At 40.5% G+C, this 10,836-nt stretch overlaps 2 protein-coding genes across 2 annotated transcripts; one reads left to right on the forward strand and one right to left on the reverse strand.

Moving 5' to 3' along the window:
* The first annotated feature begins 333 nt into the window (after window positions 1-333).
* polr1b (RNA polymerase I subunit B) lies at window positions 334-7,202 on the forward strand. Its single transcript, XM_074646821.1, has 15 exons — window positions 334-601; window positions 1,979-2,146; window positions 2,280-2,426; window positions 2,529-2,661; window positions 2,765-2,901; window positions 3,061-3,284; window positions 3,376-3,547; window positions 3,682-3,853; window positions 3,943-4,224; window positions 4,382-4,515; window positions 4,608-4,778; window positions 4,928-5,084; window positions 5,231-5,427; window positions 5,506-5,756; window positions 5,975-7,202. Exons 1-15 carry the CDS (start codon window positions 425-427, stop codon window positions 6,855-6,857), a joined length of 3,405 nt encoding a protein of 1,134 aa, XP_074502922.1. The 5' UTR covers window positions 334-424; the 3' UTR covers window positions 6,858-7,202.
* On the reverse strand, window positions 7,203-10,389 carry nanp (N-acetylneuraminic acid phosphatase). Its single transcript, XM_074646823.1, has 2 exons — window positions 10,187-10,389; window positions 7,203-8,364 (listed from the first exon to the last, which is right to left on the reverse strand). Exons 1-2 carry the CDS (start codon window positions 10,346-10,348, stop codon window positions 7,723-7,725), a joined length of 804 nt encoding a protein of 267 aa, XP_074502924.1. The 5' UTR covers window positions 10,349-10,389; the 3' UTR covers window positions 7,203-7,722.
* Between the last annotated feature and the right edge of the window lie 447 nt (window positions 10,390-10,836).

Consider the following 10,836-nt stretch of genomic DNA (forward strand, 5'->3'; position numbering starts at 1 on the left):
TGACTGAAAGCCAGCCACCCCCCACCCCCCTTCTCAAGCGCACACACTGTACTCAGTCACATAATATTGATCTGGCCCAGTTATGTTGGCTTTTTTAAAGTTTTCTTTATTTATTTCTTTATTTCTTTTGTTATCTATCAATATATTTTTCATTAATTCATTTAATTTTATCCGTTTTTGTAATAATTTTAAACTGTAGTAGAGCATGCAGAATATACTGTATGTGTAATAGTTGTAGGAAGTTGTAGTACCGCCATTTGGCCACTACGAAAATCTGCGTCAAAGCCTGGCGCTGTTCCTGTGGGCTTGCAAAATATCAGTGAAGAAGAAGAAGACTTCCTGTACCAGAGGGATCTACTTCCGGTGTCTTCATGTGTGCACATGTGGTAAACAAGCATCTGTCTCCCTCCTTCGGAGAGCAAGCATGGACTCTTCAGCAAAGTGGAATAATCTGCAGAAAGGTCCGAGTCTAAAGAACCTGACAGAAGGAGGATTTGGTGTCCTGAAGGAGTCTCAACATGGAGCTGTTCAGGACTTGACCAAAGCTCACATCGAGTCGTTTGACCAGGCTGTAACTGAGGGGCTCAGTCGGGTTGTTCAGGTCAGTTTAACTCTCTCTGAGCAAAGTTTTAAACCACATGAACATAGTATTGCCTTCATAGTTGAACATTTAAACTAAACTGGGGAAAAAAAGTTTGGAAACTTGTGTTTGGTCGATTATTTCTCTGTTGTTACAATGCTAATTAACAACAATATATTGCAATATCAAATATCAAATATATATATATATATATATATATATATATACAAAATAAAAACATGAAGTAGAGGAGTAAATAAAAGACAGAGTATGAGTTACATATAAATTATATATACACATATATACAATACATTAAGCAAATTACAGTATATAGATATTTAAAAAGAACATGGAAATGGTAGAAAACAATGGAGAAATAATTTGTTTTGTCAATAAAACAAACAAACAAACAAATAAAAACGACTAACAACAATATATTGCAATATAAAATATATATAAAATAACATGAAGTAGAGGAGTAAATAAAAGACAGTGTGAGTTACATCTAAATTATATACACATATATACAATACATTAAGCAAATTACAATATATAGATATTTAAAAAGAACATGGAAATTGTAGAAAACAATAGAGAAATAATTTGTTGTGTCAATAAAACAAATAAAAAACAATAACAATATATTGCAATATTAAATGTGTATATATATATATATATATAAAAATAAAATAAAAACATGAAGTAGAGGAGTAAATAAAAGACAGAGTGTAAGTTATATCTAAACTGGGAAAATCATCCAATCCACCAAACAACTCAAAACAAGAGTCAATGCCAACAGGAGAATACACTGTTTACCATTGGCAGAGCATTTTGGCAAATTTTTCTTGGGTGCTCCCCACATAATCAGCTGTGCTGCTCATCCCACAAATGCATGATCCTTACAAGTTGGACATCATTGTGAAGGTAAATAAACAGGCTTTCCAACCATGTAAAATACAATGCCAATTAGCATTGTAACAACAGAGAAATAATCGACCAAACACAAGTTTCCAAACTTTTTTTCCCCAGTTCATGTGAAGTATTGCTTTTAGCCGTGTTTGCTAACAGTTTGTTCCGAGTACATTTTGTTTATTTGTGAGAAGCTAAGACATAATATCAATTTAGGACACATTGTACTTATCTATAATTCTCCAAATCCCGAACTTTTTAATATAATATGAAAATGAAGGAGCTGTAATTTGTTTAGCTAGCTTGCTAGCATCAATACTCTATGAAAGCTAGCACCAGGTAGCTTTATTCCCTCCAAACAGCCCCTTTCATTGTCTGTTTTGGTGACATTCGGTACATTTATTGTTCTCACAATCTGTTGCTTTGTTACCTTCTGTCAGTCTTTTTCCTTCAAAGATTTTTTTGTGATGTGACATTTGTCTTTTTCAGGCCATCCCTCCCTTGGAGTTCACGTTCAAAAATGAGAGGATTGGCCTTGCGTTTGTTGAAGCCACCCTCTACAACCCAATGGTTGCCAAAGGGAGCATCTGCAGGGAAATGAAGGTGTTTCCAGCAGAGTGCAGGGGAAGAAGATGTACATACAAAGGAAAGCTGGTGGTAAGTCTGGGATGTGTACAAACAAGGAAGTACTAAACTAAAGGATTGTCCAATTTTGGATGTAAACTGCTTGTGAGGGGCGTGATAACACTTTGGTCAGTTCTTTAATTGGTTGTATTTGGTATCATCTCAGGCCGACGTCAGCTGGTCAATCAACGGAGTTCCCAAAGGCATCATCAAACAGTCCATGGGTCACGTGCCAATCATGGTGAAATCCAAGCTGTGTAACCTGCATGGCATGTCCCCCAAAGAGCTTGTAGAACACCACGAAGAAGCAGAGGTAAGACACACATTTTAAACATTTGCAAGATGAACAGAAATGCATTGCATGCATCCATTTTTTATTAATATTAATAAAGTAAAAACTCTTTGACATTAACAGGAAATGGGAGGTTATTTCATTGTGAATGGGAATGAGAAGGTTATCCGAATGCTGATAATGCCTCGGAGGAACTATCCGATCGCCATGTCAAGACCAAAGTGGAAGAGCAGAGGCCAGGGATACACTCAGTATGGTAAATATAAAGCAGTATAATAGTAGTATTTAATATTCTAGGCTCAACTATTACAGCTGCATATCTTTTTAAAATGGATCTCATCAGAAATTCCTTCTCACAGGTATTTCCATGCGTTGCGTGAAGGAAGAGCACACAGGCGTCAACATGAACCTCCATTATCTGGAAAACGGGACTGTGATGCTGAACTTCATTTATCAGAAGGAACTCTTCTTCCTCCCACTAGGTTTTGCACTTAAGGTAGTAATCATGTGTTTTTATAAATGAACAAATCTACAGCATTCATTATTGAGTGAAAAGAGAGATGATAAATCTACATAATATCTTAGACTAAAATAAAAGGTAGAAACTCTTTTTTTATATGTTAATACAGCTCATTTGCTCTGTGCTATCCTCCAGGCCCTGGCGGACTTCACAGATTTCCAAATCTACCAGGAACTTATCAAGGGCCGTGAGGACAATTCTTTCTATAAGAGCTGTGCATCTGAGATGCTGCGCATTGTGATGGAGGAGGGCTGCACCACCCGCAGCAAGGTGCTTAATTACCTCGGAGAGCGCTTCAGGGTTAAGATGAACCTTCCTGAGTGGTACACAAACGAGCAGTGTGCACACTTCCTGCTAGAGTACGTTTCTTTTCATCAACAGCCTGACAGAAACAACACTGATTTTTTTTTTGTACATTTAGTGAACTTGGTTGTGTTCTGTTTTGACCAGTGAGTGCATCTGTATCCACCTGAAGACAGACATGGAGAAGTTCTACCTGCTGTGTCTGATGACCAGGAAGCTTTTCACGTTTGCCAAGCAGGAGTGTATGGAGGAAAACCCCGACAGCATTATGTGTCAGGAAGTGCTCACCCCCGGTCAGCTCTATCTCATGTTTATGAAGGTACAGTCATGAAGTCATTTGAACGAGCACCGATGATGTTTGTCCTTTATTGGCCTCTGGCGATGACCATGTAAATGTTGTTTTTTTTCTTTGAAATCTTGTTAAGGATTTAACCCCTACGATATTCCCAACAGGAGAGACTGTCTGCCTGGTTGCAATCTGTGAAGCTGTCCTTTGAAAAGAAAGGCAGCAGAGTGAGTGGAAATTTGAGCCCTGAAAACATGATGAAGATATTCAACTTGGGCAGTGACCTGACCAAACCCTTTGAATATCTGCTGGCCACTGGGAACCTCAGCTCCAAGACAGGTACGGCTGTATGAGTACACATTGTGGTATAAATAAAATACAATTGTGTTCATCTATTAAATATACATTGTCTTCCCCTCTGTGCACAGGTCTTGGCATGCTGCAGAACACGGGCCTGTGTGTGGTAGCTGACAAGCTCAACTTCATCCGCTACCTCTCCCACTTCCGCTGCGTGCACAGAGGAGCAGCATTCGCCAAGATGAGGACCACCTCTGTTCGTAAGCTGCTGCCCGAGTCCTGGGGCTTCCTGTGTCCCGTCCACACTCCAGATGGAGAGCCTTGTGGACTCATGAACCACATGACGGCCATCTGTGAGATTGTGGCACCAACCTTGCCCACCATATCCCTGCCTGCTCTGCTCTGTTCCCTTGGTGAGTCAACAATTCTGCTAAATTAAGCCATGAGGCCCAAATGCAGTATGGATCAAATGAGATTCCGTCCTTAAACATTGTCTGACACACATTTTAAAGTACACGTCAGTGGGCTGAGTTGCATTGTACAAAATCGTTTCGGTCTCTGGTGCTTAAGGTGTCACTCCAGTGGATGGATCTCCTGGCCAAGCCTTTTCAAACTGCTACCCTGTGGTCCTGGACGGGGCTGTTGTAGGCTGGGTGGAGACTGAATTAGTTCAAGTCGTGGTCGACTCCCTGCGCAGGTTCAAGGTATGTCAACTGTATAAGGTATACAATGTCAACGGTCTGTGCCACCCACATTGTGTGTGCAGAAAACTGATGTTTAAAACAAACACCTTCAGGTACTGAAAGAGAAGAAGATCCCTCCCTGGACTGAGATTGTTCTGGTTCCAAAAACAGGCAAGGCCAGCTTGTACCCAGGCCTGTTCCTCTTCACAACACCCTGCCGTATGGTGCGGCCCGTACGCAACTTAGCTCTTGGCCAGCAGGAGTTGATTGGCACCTTTGAACAAGTATGTGTAAACTATGATTTTAAAAAGATGCTGTGGTATTTATATTAGCCCAATACCTGAAGCACATAACTGTAAAGGTTGAATTGTTTTGCATATTTGCCGCGGAAACTTTTATCTAATCATATAATCGTTTTTCTATCTTGCGCAAGCTTTACATCAATGTGGGCATCTTGGAGGATGAGATCGAGCCAGGAGTGACCACACATCAGGAGCTCTTCCCTCACAGTATGCTCAGTGTGGTGGCTAGCTTCATCCCCTACTCAGACCACAACCAGAGTCCTAGGAACATGTACCAGTGTCAGATGGGTAAGTCTGAGACCACCGTTGGAGGCTCCAAACACCTACACAGGTGTATAGGCTGATGAGATTCAAGTATTTCAATCCTTTCATTACCACTTTGAGCTCCTGTGAAGCATTGTGTCCATCAGAGATTAAACTCATTCTCTTTTCAGGTAAGCAGACTATGGGTTTCCCCCTGCACTCATTCATGGATCGCTCAGATAACAAGCTGTACCGGCTCCAGACCCCACAGAGCCCACTGGTCAGGCCCTCGATGTACGACCACTACAACCTGGACAACTACCCCAGCGGCACAAACGCCATCGTGGCCGTCATATCCTACACAGGCTACGACATGGAAGACGCCATGGTGAGTAAAACACAATAGTTACTGTAAGGTGTCCTGTTAGAAATGGAGAGGAATCTTGACACAATTTGATCTTATTAGATTGTGAACAAGTCATCATGGGAGAGAGGCTTTGCCCATGGAAGTATCTACAAGACTGAGCTGGTGGACCTAGCAGACAAAGTGAGGGGAGACGACGGCATTGTGTTTGGGACCAAACCAGGTGACCCTAAAGTAAATGAAAAACTAGACGCTGATGGACTACCACACATTGGATCAACAATTCAGTATGGAGACCCCTTCTATGGCTACATCAACCTCAACACTGGCCAGACCTTCGTCAACTTCTACAAGTAAGTGTCAACATCTGTGTGCTAATTTTTTCATTATTATCTAAATATCTAGAAAAACAAATTCTTCAATGAATGTGGAATTTCTTCAAATTTGGCACAAACGCCCACTTGAACTCCAGGATGAACTGATTCGATTTTAGTGGTTACGGTAACTGACCTCACAAACTGTTTTTTTCACAAACAACCGGCATTCAATCTACTTCTCTATGTTCTCCTAGGAGCCAAGAGGCCTGCGTTGTGGACAATATAAAGATCTGCAGCAATGACACTGGCTCAGGCCGTTTTAAACGTGTCTGCATCACCGTACGAGTGCCACGAAATCCCACCATTGGTGACAAGTTTGCCAGTCGCCACGGTCAGAAGGGCATCCTGAGTCGCCTGTGGCCGGCCGAGGACATGCCCTTCACAGAGAGCGGCATGGCTCCTGACATCCTGTTCAACCCCCACGGCTTCCCCTCCCGCATGACCATCGGGATGCTGATTGAGAGCATGGCGGGCAAGTCTGGCGCCCTACACGGCCTGAGCCACGACGCCACGCCCTTCACCTTCTCAGAGGAGAACTCTGCGCTCGAGTACTTTGGTGAAATGCTCAAGGCAGGTGGATATAACTACTACGGCACGGAGCGGCTGTATAGTGGAGTGAGTGGCCAAGAGCTAGAGGCCGACATCTTCATTGGAGTCGTCTATTACCAGCGGCTACGTCACATGGTCTCCGACAAGTTCCAGGTGAGGACCACCGGAGCACGAGACAAGGTGACCAACCAGCCAGTGGGAGGGAGGAACATCCAGGGAGGCATCCGTTTTGGGGAGATGGAGCGAGATGCCCTGCTGGCCCACGGCTCTTCATTCCTGCTTCATGATCGCCTCTTCAACTGCTCGGACCGATCAGTGACTCAGGTGTGTGTCGACTGCGGCAGCCTGCTCTCCCCTCTGTTAGAGAAACCACCACCCTACTGGTCGGCCATGCGCCACCGTAAGACTGTCTGCACTCTGTGTGGTAAAAGTGACTCTATTGACTCCGTGTCTGTTCCTTATGTCTTCCGCTACTTTGTGGCCGAGCTCGCAGCAATGAACATCAAAGTGAAATTAGATGTTAAGTAAAATTATGCAGGATATCCAGCAAAGATCCATGCCTGAAGGCGACAAATCAAAAGAATGTGTCTATTTTGAATCTGCTGTTTGTGTTTTATTAAAATGGGTTTTTCTATCCTATGAAGCTGCTACAGAAAGATTAAAAAACAAACTGTAAAGCCATGATGTGTCAGAATAACCAAGTTCCTGAACATTTTATCTCCTTTGTCAAAAATGTTTTATTAGTCAAGACTTTGAGGAAATGACAGAGTAGCAGCAGATGTGTTGATATCTGTTATGGTATGTAAAAATAACCCAAAGGTATTTTTGTACAGTCACACTGAGTGTTGAATAAAAATGATGCTGTACCAAGAATTCAGTGTAAGTACCAACTCCACACTCCATTTATTACAAATAATAATCATGCTTTAAAATCAGATCCAAGTTAAAGAAAAGAATCAGCAAAATGTATTTAAAAGTAAAAGTACTCATTCTGCAGGAAAATGGTCCCTGTGACAATATACAACATTATTAGATTGTTGATCTATCAAGACATAAGTAGAATTTATTTTTTATGTTTCAAAAGGTTAGTAACCACTGGCTTAATCTTTAACAATCTATTGTATTTGATAAATCACATGTTTATTTTAATGTACATTTTTAAACTGAACAGTAACTATAGCTGTCAGACAAATGTAGTGGAATGAAAACAACTGCTTCCTTCTGAAATGTAGTGGAGTAGAATAGAAATATGTATACTACAAGTAAAAACTACCCTTGTTGAAAATTGATCATGACATCCATCTTTTAACATATCTATGATTACAAATCCAACTTAAAGGGACGGTCCTCCCCATTCACTTGTTTCCCACATGGTTTCAGTCACCAGTTGTCCTTATTTCAGTTGCTGTAGAATACCTGGCAGGTCCAGCACAGTAGGGATAGTGTAGTCTGGTTTCACTGAACCATCTGGCACAGCACCTCCTGCACTGCTGATCCAAACTGTAGCTCGTACTTTGGCATTAAAGCCCCCCTGAATATCTGTGTCCAGAGAGTCTCCCACTATAACACAATCCTGGGCCTCCAGCTCCAGCTTGTTAAAACAAAATTTGAAGATGGAGACGAATGGTTTCTGCTCTGCATGTTCTCCCCCGATCACAATGGCATCGAAGAACTCCTCACATCCGACTGCCTTCACTTTCTCTCTCTGAGTCTGAGCTTCCCCATTGGTCAGCAGCAGCAGCTTGTATCTGCTGCGCAGTTGTTTCAGGAGGTTGCTTATTTCAGGGGACAGATTGAGAACCTCCAGGCGACTGTTTTTCCACATGTAGTAGCACTTAGCTGCTAATGACGATGTGGAACGACTGCCCACAGCCTCCTGGATGCTCTCCTGCCAGTGACCCACACGAACCTCATCAATGGATCTGCCAGCTGAGGGGTCGAAGCTCTCATGCAAAAGCTTCTGCTTGAACTTGTCACAAATGGTGCTGATGGTGTTTTCATCAAGGGCCAGTGTGGTCTTCAAAAGTTCAGTGGTCTGTAAGATTCAAACACAACAGATATTTAAAAAAACAAAAACATGTATATCTAATTCAGCAGTAAACCACAAAACGTCAGCCTCGAGATTGTTTTAGAGTAATAGGCTAAAGTTCAATACAACAGTTGGCAATGTAGGCAGCATTATATTTAGGTGGATGTGTGGCTCTAGGCAACCGGTTACCATGTAAAAATACACATTTTTGGTCAGAATCAGGCATGGAAATTCCAGTATGTCAGATCCTCTTAAAGACACTATTTAATTAAAGAATAAAATTAAAATTGTATATGATACTTCAGCCTATATTCCTATCTTCTTCATATCTATGGCTGCATGTTTTGCATAAAAAAGACAGTTATTCACTTTTTAAGACACTTTCTGGAGACGATTACCAGAAGGCCGCTGGTTCGTCATTGTTCTAACCAAACCAGGCAAAAAGTACTTTTCATATTCAGTATTTAAACCTCATTCAGGATTCATGAATGCCTCTTAATCTTGTATGGCTGGGTCACTTAAAGGGGCAGTAGGTAGTATATTTTTGGCATCATTGGGCAAAAATTCCATAATAACCTTTCAGCATATTGTAATTCAAGTGTTCTGAGAGAAAACTAGACTTCTGCACCTCCTCATGTCTCTGTTTTCAGGCTTTAAAAAAGCTAGCCTGTGACGGGAGACTTTGACCAATCACAGGTCATTTCATTGAGAGAGCGTTCCTACTGGCTGTGCTCCGGTCATGTGACCAGAACTTGGCGTTCCTTCACCAGATTTCACAATGGCGGCTGCTTCATAAACTTTCTCATTTTACAGCTAAACCGTGCACTACAAGATGATTCTGAAAACATTTGAGGCGAGAAATAAACATTAATGTGACATAATATTGATTCATATTTGATCGGCGCTGCCTATTTTGACCGTTTGGTCGGAGTTTGCGAGCGACCGTTTTATAAAAATAACTTTTTTAAAATCATATTTGATCCAATCTCGCCTACTTCAGCTTTAAGTGCAATCAAAATATTTTGTTATATATTATATTATATTTTGTTATATATATATATTATACTATATTTTGTTATATATATATATATATTATATTTTGTTATATATATATTATTTTATTTTAATGTAAATTCTTAATCTGAACAGTAACTATAGCTGTCAGACAAATGTAGTAGAGTAAAAAAACAACTGTTTCCTTCTGAAATGTAGTGGAGTAGAATAGAAATAGGCATACTACTTTATTACAAATAATAATCATGCTTTAAAATCAGATCCAAGTTAAAGAAAAGTATCAGCAAAATGTATTTAAAAGTAAAAGTACTCATTCTGCAGGAAAAGGGCCCCTGTGACAATATATAACATTATTAGATTGTTGATCTATCAAGACATAAGTAGAATTTATTTAGTTTATGTTTCAAAAGGTTAGTAACCACTGGCTTAATCTTTAACAATCTATTGTATTTGATAAATCATATGTCAATGTAGTGGAGTAAAATAGAAATATGCGTACTACGAGCAAAGTTTTAAAATTCCCAGCGCCTTTGAACGCCCCTCAGCCATTCAGAAATGAACCACGGTGACACACAGTCACCAATAACACCCATTTTAGCTCAACATAGCCACTTAAAACGAACTGAATTATACACATAAATAAGGTTTATCGCCCGGGAGACAGTAAATCCACGCCATGGATGTATTAAAAGAACAATAAACGCCCTTTTAACCCGTCTAAACTGAGTTCATTGAGCACTTCCGGTTCCAGCTGACGTTACAAAACGTTGAAGCTAACTTTAAATGCTACACGAAGAATAACAGACATTATTACCTTTCTTATCGCCTCTCTACCTGCTTGTTTTGTTCTTATGAGCGTGTTGTCCAAGTCAAACAGTATCGCCTTCACAGCATTACCGTCCATAGCCGGAGAACAGTGTTTATTTACACCTAAATACTGGTCGCTTCGCTTCGGGGTCGATTTATTGCGGACCATAGCTGCGGACGTCCTGCCGGGTGAACTGCATCATGGGAGTTGTAGTTTTGTGTGCATAAATGTGCAGCAGCACTTGCAAGTTTCCACCTCCAGAGGACACCATTAAATCAAAAATATAGTTTTTTTTTTTTTTTTTTGACAGCAGTTCATAAGTTTCTCAATGAGCTCTCCACACTGATATCAGCTGCTCCACTTATAATGACCTACATTACATGACAATACATTAAATTACAATGTGTGTGTCATTTAAAGGAAATATTGGACTGCTTATACATAAACAATAGTATAGATGTGGAGATACTACAGTTACAAAAATATTTTTATACCTTGAGAGCCATTAAATCAAAAATATAGATTTTTTTTTTTTACCAGCAGTTTATAAGTTTCTCAATGAGCTCTTCACTTATAATGACCTACATTACATGACAATACATTAAATTAAATTACAATATGTGTGTCATTTAAGGGAAATATTGGCCTGCTTATAC

This window comes from Sebastes fasciatus, chromosome 9 (genome assembly GCF_043250625.1).
Source record: "Sebastes fasciatus isolate fSebFas1 chromosome 9, fSebFas1.pri, whole genome shotgun sequence".
Classification (NCBI taxonomy): domain Eukaryota; kingdom Metazoa; phylum Chordata; class Actinopteri; order Perciformes; family Sebastidae; genus Sebastes; species Sebastes fasciatus.